The following is a 19097-nucleotide window of genomic DNA, read 5'->3' as shown; positions in this document are numbered from 1 at the left end:
ACATCATTGCTCTTATTAATCTGCTAGGGCCACCAGAACAAAGTGCCACGGGCTGAGTAGCTTAAACAGCAGAAATTTATTTCCTCACAATCCTGAAGGCTAGAAGTTCAAGATCAGGGTGTTAGCAACCTGCTTTCTTTCTGAGGACTCTCTTCTGGGCTTGAAGATGGCCATCTTCCCCCATGTCTTCATATGGTCTTGGCTGTATGTATCTGTGTCCAAATACCCTCTTCTTCTAAGGACACCATATTTAATTAGGGCCCACCTTAATGATCATATTTTAATTCATTTACCTCTTTAAAGATCCTATCTCCAAATGTAGTTACGTTCTGAGGTACCAAGACTTAGAACTTCAACAATGGAATTTCGGGGGATACAATATAATCCCTAACAGATACCATTCCTTAAATGCTAATGTTCCATAGAAATGATCTCAAGGAAAATGGCTCCATAAGAATTTATACCCAGTCTATGGCTTCTCTCAGACAGACCTTCTTTAACGCTCCTGATCATACTGGGCTTCTCTTCTATACACTCTTATGGCATTTGTCACAAAGCTCATGTGTGCTATTTTTACAATTTTTGTTAAACTCTCTTCCTCCAAACTTGTAAGTCCATGAGGGCAGGGTCCAGCCTGCCATGTTCAGAGCTGTGTCACTTAGTATCCAGCCCATAGAAACAGCAAATTAATATATCCCGGAGGGAGAAAGGTCAACCAATGACACACACACTCATGTAAATTAAATTCTGGAACTTTCTAAGCTTTGGCTTATTGGCCCAGAAAATACCCTAGGGATCCACTTTTCTGCCTTTGGAGGAGAGAATTTGAAGCTTAAAATGCACTCATAATTTCCTCAAATATTTTATTTCAAATCTAACAAGTAAACTTCCTTCCCCATAGAGAAAATTTCATGGTTATTTATGAGACTTCCAGCTGCTACACTGAAATGGGACTATACGGGGGTGGGAATGTTTGTTTCCACAAACACTGACATTAATCAAGCTGTGGGACAAATACATAGTTAACATTAGCTGCTTCCCAGGGAACATATTTGCCTTCCCTCAGTGACTCAGAGCACTCTTGGTATGCTTGGACCCCCAGCCTTGGTGAGGTTAAATGTTTGCTCACACCTGCAGGACCCTTTTGGAAGTACACATCATTCACTCATTCAGTGGACAAACATTTATCAACAAACTATGAGGATCAGACACTGGGCTCAATATTTAGGATACAAGTATCCTTGGTACAAAGATGAGTCTAGTGCTGGAAACAGACTACAAGTTCTACAGGATTATCATGAATGAAGCTACGTTCATTCATTTACTCACTCATTCACTCAACATTTACTAGGTGCTTACTATGGCAGGCTCTGTGCTGGGCAGTGGGGATACATCAGAGAACAAAAGTGAGGTAGTGTGTGCCTTCAGGGTATCTACATTCTAGTTGGGGGAAGACAGACAATAACGAATACATAGGTGAGTGACATCAAGTGATGACAAACGCTCTGAAAATAGAAAAAGTAGGATAAAGAGTTTACACAGTGACGGAAAGACTCCTATGTTAGATGGTGATCAGAAAGTCTTCTCTCATTGTGTGAATCTGAGCAGTGACCTGAGCAATGGGAGAGAATAAGCCATGAAGAAATGGCGGGGGCAAGGGAGAGAGGGTGCATGTTCCAGTGGAGGGAACAGTAAGTACATAAGCCCTGAGGTGAGCCCATCTGAAGGAACATCTACGGGGCAGGGAAGGAGAGGGAGGTGGGGAGGCAGGAAGGTAGAAGACTCCAGGGACCACATCAAAACGCAGGGTGACCTTTCGGAACTCATCAGTCCTCCTAGGGCCAACCATGTAAGGGGAGAAGACTCACAAGGAAGCAGCTTTTGAAAGGATACCTGAAATCTGCCTCCAGGAGCAGCTGAGAATTGTCCTCCCAACTCTCCACAGGAAGCTGAAAATCCGTGTGTCAGATGCTAATGACGGCTCAGCCCTCTTATCTTCCAAGGCACTTGCTCTTCTGTGCCTCACCCTGGAGAGCACCCCTCTCCTGCCTGCCTTAGGCTCCCACACCTCTCTGTCTCTATATTCCTGCCTCGGTCAGTGATCTGTTCGGCCCTGCATCCCCAGTTCCTAGAACAGTGCCTGGTGGAGCTTGCCGAGGGAATGAACGTCACTTGCTTTCTCTTACCCATCCACCCTCTTTTATTCTAAAATCAAAATCTGAAGTAGTCACTTTCAGCTACAACCTTGGGCCAAGAGTCCCAGCCACAGCCACGTTTTGTCTTATGCAAACTTCTCTTCAATGTGCAGGCATCAGCATGTCTACTAAATTTCTTCAGGCAAGTCTGGGTATTCTCAGAGGTTAAACGTGTTCCATATAGCTAAATACAAGCTTGTAATAAGCTGCCAAATGCATCAGAGATGGTCCAGAAACTCAGTACTTCCAAGTTCAGCATTTCTGATTCCACCCCTAGCTGGGAACTCTCTCAGATCTTGGAGACAAGCTTGTGAATGAGCAGACATGATTCTCAGCTCCGTTCAGTTTACAGCGCAGAGAAGGACACAGACAGATTTTCATCATATGATAGAGCCTGACATAGGGGAAGCTGGTGTTAAGAGTCAGAGGAGAGACATCTAAGGCAGATTGAGCCAAGAAGGTTTTCTAAAGGAAGCTATGCGTAAGTCCTAAAAAGCAAAACAAAACAGAAAAAGAAATAAAAAACAAAAAAAAACAGAAGTAATTCAGTAAAGCTTCTGGGGAAAACAGGTTTCAGGCAGAAGGAACCTAAACACAAGGGCTAAGGAAAAGCAAGGCTTTTTTGAGGAATAAAAACTAGTTCAGAAAGGCAAATGCTATGTTTGGAATGATAAGCTCCAAATAGATATGATCTGTTCAGAACGTGGGAGCCTATGGCCCTGAAATGATGACGGAACAAGGTGAAGAGCTGTCATGTAGTGAGGAAATGCAAGGCGGGGAGTCCGTGGTGAGGCCTGGTTCACGAGGAAAGGCTTCTGACCGGATCCAGGAGTCTCTCAGAGCTACCACGCCGCTGCAGCACGGAGACAACGGGTGCTTTGAGTCCCTATGGTCTTGGTCTTAGATTTTACTAAGCAAACAAAAGAAACGGGTTGCCAATTTCTCTTTCCGCACATTTACCCATTATGTATGTCCCCAAATTCTCCCCAACAGTCCTCTCGTCCCTCTCATGGGTAAAAGCTTGAACCGCTTCACCCATCTTCCCACCAGTTCTGAAAGCCGGTAATCAAAACCAACAGGCCACCTCACTAAGAGAAAAAAAGGACAGAATAACAATTAAAATGTTAACCACCTCACAGCAAAGTCAGGTATGGATCACCGTGGAGTGGCTATAATCATAAGGCCATCAGGTAATCCGGAATTTCACGACAAGTCTCAGGCAGGCTCTACTCAGAATGTTTGCTGTTGGGGCGCCTGGGTGGCTCAGTGGGTTAAGCATCTGCCTTCAGCTCAGGTCATGATCTCAGGGTCCTGGGATCGAGTCCCACATCGGGCTCTCTGCTCAGCGGGGAGCCTGCTTCCACCTTCCCCTCTCTCTCCCTGCCTGTCTGCCTCCTTGTGATCTCTCTCTGTCAGATAAATAAACAGTCTTTAAAAAAAAAAAAAAGAAAGTTTGCTGTTAGCCAAAACAAACAAACAAACAACTTGTGTGCTTTAGAACCAGTATAGAGTATGGCAGTGATTTAGAATTAACTAAGTGGATTTCCATAAAATCAGAACCATTCACCCTGCATGTACTACATTGATTAGTGATCTGATATGCTGATTATTCTAATGAGCTATTGTTAATGGTATAACATTTAAAACATTTGTTAGTATTTGGTAATGTCTGTGCGTGCCATTTAAAAGACAACTCACAAATTTCCAAATGACTTCCATAAGAAATCTTACTCAAGACTGATTTCTCCGTGTTAAGCCCCGAATAAGCATCAAAAAGGGAAGAAATCTTCGGAGTCCAAAAATAGAAAAAAGAAAAACAAATATAAGTAAGCAGAAATTTGGTGAGAAAAGCAAAAGATGGACCATGATCATCTTTTTTAGGTGTCCCCTTGACTAGGCTGCTGTCCCCCGTACTCCATCAAACACTGATCTGGGTGTTGCTGTGAAAAGGTATCTCACAGATATAAATTAAAGTCCTTTATCTGTTGACTTTAGTAAAGCCAAAGTAAAGAGAATTATTCTTGATAATCTGTAGGCCTGATTTAATCAACTAAAAGACCTTAAGAATAGAGCTAAGACTTTATAGGAAAACTCTGCCTTGGACAGCTGCTTTAGCCCAGACCTGACACCTGCAGCCTGCCTTTCCTGATGGCCAGCCCTGGATTTGGGGTTTGCTAGCCAGCCCCCACTACTGTGGTAACCAATTTCCTGCAATAAATATCCTCATATAGATCTCCTACTGGTTCTGCTTCTCTAGCTGAACCCTGATTGATACACACAGCTAGTTGCAGACGTGAGATATCTGCTGCTCACTTTTGCTCTGGAGGAAAAAAAGACAAGTTGAAAAGTCAGATCAGAGACTAAGTGAAAAAGCGAACCAGAAAATGAAGAAATGAGTAAGCAAACCTAAAACTGGTTCTCTGGGCTTCCACTCTAGGTAGAACTATTCATGGAGAATCTATCGCCATAAGCCATAGATCTGGGGCTCAACTCCCTAACAAAGAGGTTGAAGTTCAACATTAAGCATAGAGCGGTAGCACTTCATGTCCACTAGAGCGGCCAGATTTAAAAGTGAGGACAGCATGTATTGGACAGAATATGGAACAGTGGGAACTCTCACTCACTGCACTTGAACATCAACTATGGAAAATAAGTGGCATCATCCAGTCAAGCCAGATGTAAATATCCTAGGAGATATGCATTCCACTACTTGGAATATATGTGGGATAACCCTATGGACTTGAATCCTAAGAAACATTTTCAAGAAGAGTCTTTACAACATAATATATAATAGCTCCAAACTGGAAGCACTACAGATCTACTCACAGGAGGTTGGATAAGTGGAAGATTCACATAATGGAATACAGTTACAGCAGGGAAAATGAATGAATTACAGCTACTTGTCCTTGGGCAAACGTAAGGCGGAGTGACAAAAAGCCCAATACATGCATTAAGATTTCATCTCCCTTCATGGTCTTATCATATACTGATAAAATCTGGACCAGATCCCTACTTACCCATGTCCTATATCCAGGCTGTCAGCTCTGAAGACCAAGAATTATATCATATTCACATATGAACCCATAAAACCTAGGAGAGTACCAGCCATAAAGAATATACCCAATAGATAATTGCTAAATGAATAAATTTTGAACTCAAAAATGCATGTCAGGAACCAGAACCCATGTTCCTAGCCTAGAGTCCTAATGTACGAAATCTCAAACTCTGATCTTACCTGCCGAGATCCCTTTCTGCCACAGACAAACTGGTAGCCAGGTAGCATCTGATCTGACTGGTGTTAATTCCCCCTCCCTAGCTTCCTAAAACCATAGTTCCCCTTGATACTTCCATCTAATAGCCACTCAAGTCCCAGTCTATGTTCTTGATAAAAAAAAACCTGAGATAAAGGAAATTGCCAACGTCAATAAAATGAATTTCTTGAGAGTTTAATCAAATGAACTTTCAGACCATAATAATAAGGGACCCACTGTGAAACTCCTGGACACTTTTCTATATGCGAGATCAACATAAGTAAAGGGACACATTTTAGAGGAAAGTAATTGACACATTTTCCTTCCTGAACAACTGGAGCTTTTTTAAAGGACATCTTTTTTCAATACCAAAGGTGTTCCAGCTTTAAACGTAACAAAGACAGAACATTTTACACAAGTAAATAGGATCTTTCTTGATATAATCACAGTAATTCAACTTTGAAACACCAGCTGACCTAAGTATAAAGTGTACCTTAATGCTGGCTAATGACATGGACACTGTCAGTTAATTCCATCATTTCTGCAGGGTAACGTGGTCTAAGAACAATGCAATTACCTTGTTTAGCAAGACCAGGTCCATTTCAATATACCAAGATTTGTAAAATCCAAAGGTCACGTATATTTTAAGACTATTCACAAGCACATTAGATTATTCTTGAATCTCTATCTATCATTTAGGTATTAAATCATGTTTATTGTCCATGGAACAGAGATGGTCACAAATGATGGACACTTGTCAACTTCTAGAAAATGCACACTTCCTTTTTCTTTCTATCAATGTTATATAGAGGAGAGGCTAGTATACTTTAGTCTCATCTATTTGGCTATCAATCACTCTTCGTTTCATTCCGGTGATTTACTAAACTTCTCTTTGTACATTACACTATGATACATACTGTTTGGGAAGGGACCTACCTTAATGGGGCTTTCAAGACAGCTGATAAAATAAGATTTATATATTCAAAGAAGACATAAAGATAACCATGAGGGAGTATAAAGCCCAAGATATAATAGAACCTTGACATCTAAGCTTGACCATATTCTCAACACCTCCCACCTTCATGGTTTTGAAAGTTCACTCCCTTCTCTGAGTCACACTGCTTCTTTGGTGAAAAAAAATGGGCTGCATTATGGTACCTTAAGTGTCCTTCCAACAGAGCTATCTATTTCAATTCTGATATTGTGAAGATTTAAGCAAGTTTAAGACAGGATTTTTTAGAAGATATGTGTAGAGAAATTCACAATGCAAAGACTGTTCCAAATGGGATTAATCAGAGAAGTTTCCAAAGTAATGGTAAGTCTTAGGGTTGGTGGAGAATGAATAAGGAAATGGTATGACAAGCCCTAAGGCTGAGGTATGGTATGTGACCTAATGGGGACATGACATTCGTAAACCCTACTTCTTTCCTACCCATCCCTTTTGCCTTTAAGATGAAATATATGCCATTCTCAGTTCATTATTAATCAAGTCTACCTCAAAGAGAAGGTGTTCACGTTGGGTACATGAGGAATAACCTAACTTATTCCATAGCACAACTGTGGCTAGGGAAGCAATTCTCTGGCCAAGTTCACTCACTGCCCTAGTAACTTGCTCTGCCATACTGATGACCCAGTGATCTCAAAAAGAGTGAATCACACAAAGTGTTATCCCATCATCCACTGTGTAACAGGAATTGGGAAATTCTTCAAGTGATTAGATTGGAGCCCTAAAATTTCACATAGAGACTAAGTTATCTGGATTGGTAACTTAATCAATCAGACCATCCAGAAGAAGAATCTCTTCCCTTCTCTTAGCTTTTGCTATAAGGAGAATTAGACAGTCTGTTATCTAATTCAGGATGAAATTGGAACAGCTTCCTAAAGTTAAGGAATGTAACCAGCTGTCCATTTTTGTGTACAGGAAACATTACAGACTCAAAATTTCTTCTTGTTTACATACTCTGCTAAGATCACAGAAGAAACTCCCAGGAAAGTTACCATCTATCCCAGGGTCTGGGTGAAGTCTATAAAGAAATGACTTGTACCCTTGTTCTCTCCTTCTCCTGCTTGCAAAATTCTGAGTCCTCTCAAATCTTTATTAGAATCCGTCTAGATTAGCAAATCTATTTTCCCACGGAGGTCCACGAAACCCAAATCCTTAAGACATAGAAATAATATTATGGATTCCTTTTGTTAACTGTCCCCCAGCCCATTATTTTTTTTTCTCTGAAGAAAGGAGAAACTGTACCATATTTAAGAAAATGTCTCAATTTCCAGTGGTCCTTTATGCATAGATTATTATGGCATACAAATCAGAGAGAATATGGGAATTGCAAGGAAACAACTTGGGTCAATTCACCTCTGAAAACTACCTGAAACTATTTGGTACAAGGCAGACCTCTCTGCAATCCAATTCGGATCGCTCTTGAGCCGAGGGGCAGGGAACATATGTCAGTGAACTACAAACAAAAGGCAGCCAAAAGAAGCTTTGCTGAATTCATCACCTGATAAAGTGTTGATAATTCTTTCAGTTTCTCTTCGCACATCAGCATCATCACACCTTGAAATCTGCCTTTCATGTGCGGATATGACAAGCAGTTTGGTAATAGTCCACCCTAAAGTATTATAACTTTGCTAATAGTGAAATTCATTGTCTTTAGTTTAGACAATCATCCTCTAAGGAATTCAAAGAGTTTAAAAAACAAACAATTCATCATGATGAATATCATGTGAATATCATCAATTAATGTGGCAAAGATGTGGGTGATGCCTTTTCCCCTTCCCATTAAGAACATGAAGAGACTGGCATATAGATTATTCCTACAAGGGCACATACTCTGTGGCAACAGAAAGGGGGAAGAGATAACAGATGTGAGTAAGAGCAGGTCATGTTGTAGCAGAACAATAATGGAACAAAACAGACTGTACAACGAGGTGAGGAGATTCAAGTCACAATACCCTTTAATCCACAGGTTGGTTCCTCCTTCTCTGGAGGTCTCTGCCTCGGATTCCTGTAAATGATGTGTGGGTGGTATTCTCCTTCAGCCAGTGGATGCTTTTTGACAGGCTCAATGAAGAAGTCTCCATGGGGTAGATGGAAAAACCCAGTCTGTAAATATACATAATACAAAGGTCTACTTGAATCCATTCCATATCTATGCGGAGAAAATTAGTAAAGTGCAAAGTACATAGATCGTGATAATCCCTTAAAACCCGTAATACCAGTGCTTTCAGAATCTGCCATCTTATCTCACAGAAAAGCTACACATAAATAAGTTAATGAGATGTCTTTGTAGTCACAGTTATTCAGTGTTTGGGGGTCATGGATTCCGCTGAGGCTCCAATGAAAAAAGGGTACCTATACACATGTATCCAAAACATGGCATGCAATGTTGCAAGTTCATTGCCCTGCCTTTAAAACCCACTGCTGTGAATCTTAAATTAAGAACCAATGCTTCCCGGTTGCCCTATTATGGAGTTGGTATCTATAAGCCGTATTCCATGGACAGCTTTTGGGAACCTGTATGGGAGGAGTCCAGCTACATGTTCACTCAACTGCTTGAAGTGTTTTTGTCATAATGCTCTCATGGAAACAAAGAAACAAAGAAATCTGGGACTAGACTTCCAGGAGTTCACAGTGCATTGTCCTCTGTCAGTTTCCAGGGGTCATTCTCATTCACAGATATGGGAATCAGTGAAGGGCTAGAAAAAGCCCTTTGATGAATCACTCTTTCTGGAGGTCAGGTCTAGAAGTGCTATTGCTACAACTATCTCTTCTCTTCAAGAAAATTTCTTAGGGCCCATTTGAGATGTTTAGAGAACTCCTTTGCCAATGATCTCCTTGGGGGGACTTAGGGCTCAGGATCTGAATTTTGTATTAACGAAAAAAAAGAATTATCCCTAGAAGACCTACTGATCGGGAGCTCAGACAATGGACTTCAACAAGATTCAATCCCAGCTCCCCCAGTTATGAGCACTGTGACTTTGGGCAGTGAAATATGGGGGTAATCAAGGCTTGTTATGAAAACCAAATGAGTTAATAATACATGTGAAGTTCTTAGAAAAGGCTCATAGTCTTAACTACCATTAGTCTCTTTCCAAATTTTATGTCATTTCGTTGTATTAGAGTCAAGATAGCCATTCAGTGAATAATACATTTGCAAAAACAAATCTGAAAACACGAGGGGCTCAGGGAAACTGTGAAGGCTTCCAAGTTCAAGCCCCCTCACCACACCTCAGCAAGCCAGGGCTGCCCTGCTCTGCAGACTGAGTCCAATGACTACGTGAGCAGCCCCCACACTCAAAAGGCAAGAGGGGCTCCATGAAAGGAGGCTGCTCTCTCTGGACAGTCCCTAACTCGGGACGACTTTCCAAAACGTTTGCTTCATCGGACCAGTAACATAACCAGATCTTAACATAAATCTCACAACTGGCTTCCTGTTTTGATTACTGATGTTGAAATACCTTTAATAACACAGGGAACAGGGGGGGAAAAAGGGGGGCACACTTACTGGCAGTTGTAAGAACGGCTGTGTGACTTGGAGGAGGTCACCCAACCTCCCAGAGGAGTGATGCCTACTACTTCCCAGGGCTGCTCGAGGAATCAAAGGAGCTAAGGCTTATGAAAGTGCCATGCAAAGTACTTGACAAACATAGGGTGGTAATGTTTTCTCTGAGGAATCCCATGGGACACAAAGAGCTGACAAGATCCAGACTGTAATAAAATAGCTGCGAACAGCCTTGCACGGTGCTGGGATTTGGTTCTGTTTCTGCTCTGAGACAAAGAGGAGGGACACGAGGAGAATGTAAGCCTGTTGCTGAAAAAGCTCATTTGTTCCACAGAAACAAGGAGAACTCAAAGACTCCTCAGGGAAGCCTGGTGCGGGGTCCCTTTGTACAACTACTGTCAACCCAACACGGAGGTCCCTGAAGAAAAAACATTCACCGACAAGAATTTATTGGCATTTCTTTCACCTCAAATTTTGGACCCAGGTGGTACTGAAGAAACAGACGGGGCTGTGGCTGGGAACATAATAACTATTTATGGGCAACATGAATGAGAATGCCTCAAAGCCAAGCCGGCATTTTCCTACAGGCTTACTTTCATCTGCATTCCTCCACGAGGCCAGTCTGGCACCTGGAAATCACCTAAATATCCAGTCTAAATATTTCTCAGAGGCTGGACGGTGACACCTTGGGGAGCGGGCTGACTCTCCAGCAAGAGGGGAAGCAGGACACCCGCTCACACGCATGGACCCCATGTGGGTGCCACGCAGAAGAAGAGGGGATGAAGAGACAGCCACTGGTCTGGAGGAGAGTGAGGGGAGATTTCCTGGCAGAGCTCTGCGCCTCTTCTCTGCCTCAATACGGAGACACAGAGCTTTCGACAGCGAGTATCCAGGTGGCCGTGGTTTATTGGAGTTTTCTCACCTAACCAGAGCCAGGTTATGCTGGAAGAACTCGTCTATGGTTTGCTTTCCAAATGAAGGGCCGGCTCTCTGCTTTCCTGATGCGAACTGGCCCCCGAGATTCCCCATCTCCCGTTACCAGGTCGGGAAGAGGCACTCTTCACTCCAGTGTTCTCTCTAACCTGCTTACCTTTCTGACATCTTTGAAGAACAGGGGATGGACTTAAAAAATAAAAAAAAGTATCCAATTCACCAGGGGCTTGTACTCTCTTCCCAGATGTGCCAGGGCAGAATGAACCCAAGGCAGAAGCTCGAGGAGGGCCAATCTGCCCTTTCTCTCCATTGTCATCTACTCCTCTGTGTCAGGCTCCAGTACTCCCAGCACACTGCTGACTCCCCTTCAGAAAGAAACTCCCTTCCTTACTTTAACTAAGTCATAAATATCTGTGAATGCTTCCTGAGGCCATCTTCGAAGAACTGTTTTATTTTTTTAAAGATTTTTTTTTATTTGACAGAGAGAGAGAGAGAGAGAGAGAGCACAAGTAGGCAGAGCAGCAGGCAGAGAGAGAGGGAGAAGCAGGCTCTCTGCTGAGCAGGGAGGTCCAATACGGGACTCGATCCCAGGACCCTGGGATCATGAACTGAGCTGAAGGCAGCTACTTAACTGACTTAGCCACCCAGGCGCCCCAAGAATTGTTTTAAATAAACTTTATTTTGAAGATTCATAAGCATACAAAAGGATATACAAATCATAATTGTAAAGTCCCATAAATCTTCCATAGGTGAACATCTAAATAGAGAAACAGAACATTTGCAGCAGCTGAGAAGTTCTCCATTCGCCTCCCAGCCAATACCATCCCCACCCCCACAAAGGTAACCATTATTCTGATTTTTAACACTAACATATTAACTTGAAGTCCATCTTTAATTTTTATAGGAAGTATTATTTGACACACACACACAAAATGTCTACTAGTTCATTTCAAGTGTTAGGGATGGATGGAAAAGATTTTAAGGCAGGGGGATTTCTTTCCTTTTTTTTTTTTTAAGATTTTATTTATTTATTTGACAGAGTCACAAGTAGGCAAAGAGACAGGCAGAGAGAGAGGAAGGAAAGCAGACTCCCTGCCGAGCAGAGAGCCCAATGCGGGGCTCAATCCCAGGACCCTGAGATCATGACCTGAGCTCAAGGTAGAGGTTTAACGCACTGAGCCACCCAGGGGTCCCGACAGGTGGATTTCTTAAAGTCCATTAAATCAGACTCTTCAGATTGCTTTCTACTCGTCAGATAAGCCCAACTAGGTAAGCATGAGACAAAGAGCTGAGCCACCTTGGTGTGAGGCAGTGACATTGGACCTCTACTGCTCTCTGCTAAGGAGAGTGGGGGAAGGACTTTCACAGACCCCTCAGAACCAACTTATTTTCCCCAGTCTCAGATTAAGAATAGTCACCTACAACCTCTTCTCCACCTCCCATCAAAGTCATCTTGATGTAACTGACATTATACTTGCATCAGTGTGATGATTTGGGGTCCAATGGGAAACTGGCAGTGTCTAATAAGGAACTTGTGAATAGTGTTCTAGAATCATACAACCTAGAGACCCTGAAGAGTCCTCTAACCTATGCTGACATGCCTTCCAGTTTTACCACAAATAACACCTAGCAGACTGAAGGGTACCAACAATAGTACTGGAAAAGGCATAAGAAAGAATTACTAAATCAGTTCCAATACTCAGAGCCCTGGGTTATGCAGCTCAAGGGGCTGCTGTTCACGTAAGAAAAAGCTGTGAATGGCACCCCCTGGAGTTGTACAATGAAACAGTGCTGCCAAAACTCATCAACCTGTCCTGGAAAGAAATTCCTTTTCATTTGAAAATTTCTGAAGTTACCAGATCAACTTTTCCTTCTCATAGTGACAAAGACAACAGGAGCAACATATTGGTTTGGGATAGAGATAGCCAAGGTACTCAATCACAGTGCATGAATCACTGGAAAAGATACCACCTGTTGCCCATTATAAAACACAGGAAAGAGGGTAAAATACACCCCCACAATCATCCTTATTGATTATCCATCTGTATCTATCACTTGGCCAGGCCTATGCTAAGAACTCTAAGAGGGGTATATCAACTTCTAGGTTTATAATGCAGCCAGGAAGACAAGATTTGATATACAGAGCCCCTGAGCAATGTGTGTATCTGGGGTAGGGGGAGGGAGGGAGGGTACCTCCCTAAGTGCTACAGATTCCAGTGCTATGGTTCAGGGAAGTTGAAGACCAGTGAGGGTGAGTGCTTCTGGAGGGCAGACACAGAAGACTATGCTTCTTTGGTCTCCAAAACACTTGGTACAGTCCTAAAGCCAGGCCAGCCTTCCAGAATCAACTTTTTTCTGCTGGTCTGTAGCAGGCAGAGCATTTTACCATTTAATATGTAACCAGGACCCTAAACCAGGACTAGAGATTAAGACATGATAGAAGCCTCAGAATATAGATGGAAGACCACTAGAAAGATTACCCCAGAAATACCACACCCCCTGATGTGATCCCAGGAGCTCCCTGACTGGCCCACATTAAGCCAATGGGGAGAGTGATGGGTAATCTCATAGATTCATGAAGATTTTCCGTATTAGACTTAGTGCTAGTAATTCATGGGGTGTGAGGAGGTAAAGCTCAAGCCAAGAAGACATCCTCTGGTGCCTCCACCCAGTAGTTAACCATATGTAGGGCAGATATTGTAACAGTACACACCTGGTCCCTATCTTCTAGACCAGTGCTGCCCAATAAAACTTCCAGTGTTGTTGGAGACATTTTACATCTGCACCATCCGATTTCATAGCCACAAGCCACATGTTGTTACTGAGCATTTAAGATGTGGCTAATGTAATAGCAGAACTGAAGTTTTAATTTCACTTAATTTTATTTTTAAAAATATTTGAGTATAGTCGAGAGGTATACAACATAGTGAGTCAAGAAGTCTATACGTTATGCTCTGCTTACTATAAGTATGGTCATCATCTAAACCTATTACAATATCCGTGACCATATTCCCTAGGCTGTGTGTCTTTTATTCCCATGAGTTATTCATTTCATAACTGGAAGCATGTATTTCCCACTCCCCTTCATCATTATTCCCATTCCCCCAGCCCCAGCCCCTCTGGCGATCATCAGTTCTGTCCTCTGTATTCAAAGGTCTGATTCTGCTTTTTGTTTGTCTTATTGTTTTACTCATTTGTTTTGTTGTCAGTTTCTACATATGAGTGAAATCACATGGCATTTCTCTTCCTCAGTCCAGCTTATTTCACTTAGCAGCATATCCTCTAGGTCCATCCATGTTGTCACAAATAACAAGATCTCATCCTTTTTTTATAGCTGAGTAATATTTTCTCTGTGTGAGTGTGTGTGAGTGTGTGTGTGTGCACACGTGTGTGCACAAATACACGCACACACATCTTCTTTATCCATTCCTCTATCAATAGACATTTAGATTGCTTGCATATCTTAAATACCATTAATAATACTGTAATAAACAGAGGAGTACCTCTATCATTTTTGAATTTGTGTTTTCATTCTTTTGGGTAAATACCCAATAGTAGAATTATAGAGAATACATGCAGAACCATAGAACAAAGCTGGAGGTAACAGAATTCCAGATTTCAAGACATGTTACAAAGATGGATTAATCAAAACAGTATGGTACCGGCACACAAATGGACACCTAAATCAATGGAATAGAATAGAAAGCCCAGAAACAAACTCTTGCTCATATGATAAATCAATCTATGACAAAGGAGGCAAGAATATACAGTGGGGAAAGACACTCTCTTCAATAAATGGTGTTGGGAAAACTGGGAGGCCACATACAAAAGAATGAAACTGGACAACTTTCTGATACCACACACAAAAATAAACTCAAAATGGATTAAAGACCTAAATGTGATACCTGAAACCATGAAAATCCTAGAAGAGAACACAAGCAGTAATTTCTTTGACATCAGCTGTAGCAACATTTTTCTAGCTATGTCTCCTCAGGCAAGGAAAACAAAAGGAAAAGTAAACTACTGGAACTACATCAGAATAAAAAGCTTCTGTGCATGGAAGGAAACCATCAACAAAACAAAAGGGCCTTAGGCTCAGGTCATGACCTCCAGGTCCTGGGGTCAAGTATCACATTGGGCTCCTTGTTCAGCAGGGAGTCGGGTTCTCTCTCTGCCCCTCCCCCTGCTTGTGCTCTATCTCTCTCTCTCTGACAAATAAATAAATAAAATCGTAAAAAATAAAAAAATAAAAATTGACCTTAAAAAATGATATACCCAATAAGGGTTTAGTATCCAAAATATATAAAAAACTTCTACAACTCAACTCTAAAAAAAACATGATTACAAAATGCGGAGAGGACCTGAATACACATTTTTCCAAAGACATACAGATGGCAACAGACACACAAGAAGATGCTCAACATGACTCATCATCCGGGAAATACAAATCAAAACCACAATGAGGTAATATTATCTTAAACCCATCAGAATGGCTTCTCTCCAAAAGATAAGAAATAGCAAGTGTTGGTGGGGAGGTAGAGAAAAAGGAATCCTCATGCACTGTTGGTGGGAATGAAAACTGGTGCAGCCACACTACAAATCAGTACGGAGGTTCCTCAAAAAAAAAAAAAAAAAAAAAAAAAAATACCCTCTTACCCAATCTCATTTAACTTTAATTATTATCCTGAATTAAAAGAGCCACAGGTGCTCAATGGCTGCACTGGACCGCAAATTTCTAGAGACCTGCTGATGACAGAAAGAGAGCCATAGCACAGGCATCATACAGTGACAGAACTGTAATCAAGGCAAATTTGAAGACCTGCCTTAAAAGAAAAACAAACCGCAAAAGTGACATTTCACTGTACCAGTCTGTTTTTTAAGATCAAGTCAACCGGGAGCCAGCTTGGAAACAACGATTTACTGATACAGTCTTCAGAGAAATTAGAGAGATAAGTAGCTATAAACAATCCAACATTTGCCAGAATTAAAATGAAACAGGACAAGGGCTAAGTGAGGGGGCTGCCATTGCCCTGAGACCAAAATGGAAGGGCCGGAATTGCTCCACTTCTAGAAGGTTCCACTTCTACAAGGCGTGGTCTCCCTGAGAGCCCTGAAATGTCAACCTACATGTCCTCATACCCCTGCCATGCTCTCAGAGAAGCCCACCACAACCCTTACACACATGAGACCACATCCCACTCTCTGGCTGGCAGATCAGAGTTTAAATAGTAGAAAAACAAAAACAACCAAAAAAAAGCAAAACAAAAACAAAAAAACTGATGGAATGAATTCCAAAAAATTTATAAGCTCAAGAAGTTATGAGAGTGTTTACTAGAAATAGCTTGAGCTGTGTGACCTTGGTCAAATGAGTCAACACAGTGAGTCACAGTTTTCTCATCTGTAAAATGGGGCATCACCTATCTTAATTTGCAGGGTAATAACTCTCAGAGCCATTGTAGGTAAAATGCCTAGCAGAAGGTTTTACCGCATTTCTTGGCACTTAATAAATGCACAGTAGCTCACGTGATCAGAGCATCACCTACTGTGAATGCAACACAAAGGGTGGTGACAAAATTTAAGTCTCCCAAGTCCATTTGCTCAGTTCATCTCTTAGCTACATGTCACTTAACTTCTCCGGGCCTCAATTTCTTCACCTGAAAAATACGAATAGTGATAGTAACTTGCTACCTAACTTATTAAAGTTGTCATGTGTATTAAATGAGCCAGCGAAATGCACGTAGACGAACATTAGCGCCTAATAAGTGTCTCATAAGGGTATGCTATTAGCTATTGTGATCATCTGAGGAAACATTTCCCCCTAATGCCTGATGTGATGGTGAACTTCATGGGCCACCTCAATTGGCCATGGAATGCCCTGTTCAATACGACTTCTGTGTGTCTGTGAGGGTGTTTCCATATGACCTTAGCATTTGAAGTCAGTGGGATTCGGTAAAGGAGAACACCGTCCCTAGCGTGGACATCCTCTGGCTGCTGGAGAGTCAGATCTGGGATTTATACACAGACTGGGATCTGTATCCCATCAGCTCCCCTGCTTCTCAGGCCTTCAGACTCAGATTCAAGTATTCCATGCTTCGCTTGGTTCTCCAGCTTGCAGATGGCAGATCGTGGGTGTTCTCAGCTTCAATAAATGTGCTAGCCACTTCCTGACAATAAACCTCCTGTACGTACATACATGCCCCACTAACAAGGGGAGAATCAGTGACGACCAGGTGTACACTGAGTGGTCTGGAAAAACTTGTGCAGAGACAGAATTAACTGGTTTCTCTTTCTTCCTTTAATAGTCTGAGAGCTCCAAGTGAAGGTGGAGGCCTTCTAATCAAACCTCCACACGTCACAGGCATCTCCTCAGCCTGGAGAGCCGATTTTCTCCGCTTCTCTCAGGCAGAATCGAGCTTAACTCCCCAGCTGGGATTTCCTCAGATGAATGAAGGCTGAAATCTTCAATAAACTTAATTTCAAGTCGCTAGGTCAACCATGAATGCCAAGTCCTGGCCTCCTTGTGTCCTGAAAACAGAATCAGCAGTACAGTCTTTCTGCCTCTAATGGGAAAAGCCAGACTTTGGAGACAAGGCTGAGTTGCCAGTCAGTGCCAGCACTTACAAGCACCATAGCTTTGCACTAGTAATTTGGTCTCTCTGGGCCTGTTTCCTCATCCGTAGCATGCTGATGACAGCATGTTCTTTGCTGAGGAGCTCTGGTAAGAACTGAATAGGGCAATACATAAAATTATTCCAGACAGAGCCGAGCCTTCAATAAATGTTTCCATTCCTTATGGATTTTCTCAAGGTGATGGTATTTGGACTCTTCTCTGTAATTAAATCATTTCTTCATCTTACAGCATGGTGAGCATTGTTGTTTATCTCTAAAAGTACTCAGGTTTTGATAAACTATCTAGCTGGTCTCCTGCTACCTGACATCATCTCAGCCTACTCCTCCGCCATCTTGACTCCTCCTCTCTGAAAGGACTCAGGTTTTGGTTCCAAAAGAAAACTTTCTGCTCACGTAAGGATAGAAAAGCTGTCTCTCAATTCATTTTTCTCACCAGATAACACTTGGAACTAAGTATTCCATTCTAATTCCCAAGAGCTATTCACATAGATTCACATAGATTTTTTCACATAGATTCACATAGATTTTTTCACATAGATTCACTGAATCTCAGGTTCCCTTATTAGGGAAGAAAGACTAAGTCCCTGACAGTAGAACAGCCACTCACCGCACTAAAGTGGATCTTTAGAAATAAGAACACAATGACCAAAGAGAACAAGGCATCGTAGGGTCCGCTTATTTCTAATTTTAATGTGCAAAGGAATCATGGAAAGCTTACAAAAAGGCATGTGCCCAGGAGCCTTGCCCAAAAATTCTCATCAGTACATCTACTGTGTACCTAGGAATCTGCATGTTAGCAAGTACTCTGGGGTTTTTGATACAGATAATCCACATGTCCTACTTTGGAAAACATGACACTATTCCTTTAGATGGTGCTTGGTTACTTCTATCCTCTTCTCCCATCAACACTAAAGATATGGAGAGTTACTAGCAATAACCCCAATTAAACACTTAGTTCATCTCCACCAAAAGAAGTTTCAGCATAACAACTACTGACTACAGCTCATGGAGAAAGTTTCCCTGAATCTCAGGTTCACAGAGAATTTCCATAACATCTTAACATATCAGGGCAATACAAGATGCCAAAAAAGTCTAAAACATTCTAGGAAGTAGATTCTCTAATTGAGTAAATGTTCTGGGTTTGAAATGTGGAATCATTTGACATTAAGAAGATGGGACATCTGGGACACTGGGGAGGGTATGTATGGTGAGCGCTGTGAGTTGTGTAAGACTAATGAATCACAGACCTGTACCCCTGAAACAAATAATACATTACATGTTAATTAAAATAAAAGAAGATACGGCATCTAAAAGATCTAGCTTGACACAAATGCTGAGCAACCCCACCAAACCTATTATTCCTGAAAATTGAAAAAGGAATTCCATTACTTCTCAAATCATGCATTCTTTGATAAGCTAACAAAATCAAGAGCGTCAGCTAAGATACACTGCAGCAACCAAAAACTCATCAGAACTTCTCTCTCCCACAGTCTTCCGGGACAGGGAGGGAGCCTCCTGGATGACAGTGTCTTACCAAATGGTCTTTCCAGTCCTGAGCAAAAGGAGGAGTTGTCAGAGAC

The 19097-nt window shown here is 41.9% G+C and overlaps 1 protein-coding gene across 9 annotated transcripts in view; it reads right to left on the bottom strand.

Moving 5' to 3' along the window:
• The window catches only part of ADAMTS12 (ADAM metallopeptidase with thrombospondin type 1 motif 12), a 290253-nt gene that overhangs the window by 174781 nt on the left and 96375 nt on the right, over positions 1–19097 (bottom strand). For all 9 annotated transcript variants that reach the window (XR_004284258.1, XM_032337661.1, XM_032337660.1 and 6 more), the window contains one exon: positions 8405–8555. Coding sequence is in view for 8 of the 9 variants with exons in the window: in XM_032337661.1 (XP_032193552.1) it covers positions 8405–8555 (151 nt within the window). In the remaining variant the exon portion in view is untranslated. The remainder of the gene's footprint in view (positions 1–8404; positions 8556–19097) is intronic.

Source organism: Mustela erminea, chromosome 3 (assembly GCF_009829155.1).
Source record: "Mustela erminea isolate mMusErm1 chromosome 3, mMusErm1.Pri, whole genome shotgun sequence".
NCBI lineage: Eukaryota > Metazoa > Chordata > Mammalia > Carnivora > Mustelidae > Mustela > Mustela erminea.
This window is presented reverse-complemented; position numbering and strand designations above follow the sequence as displayed.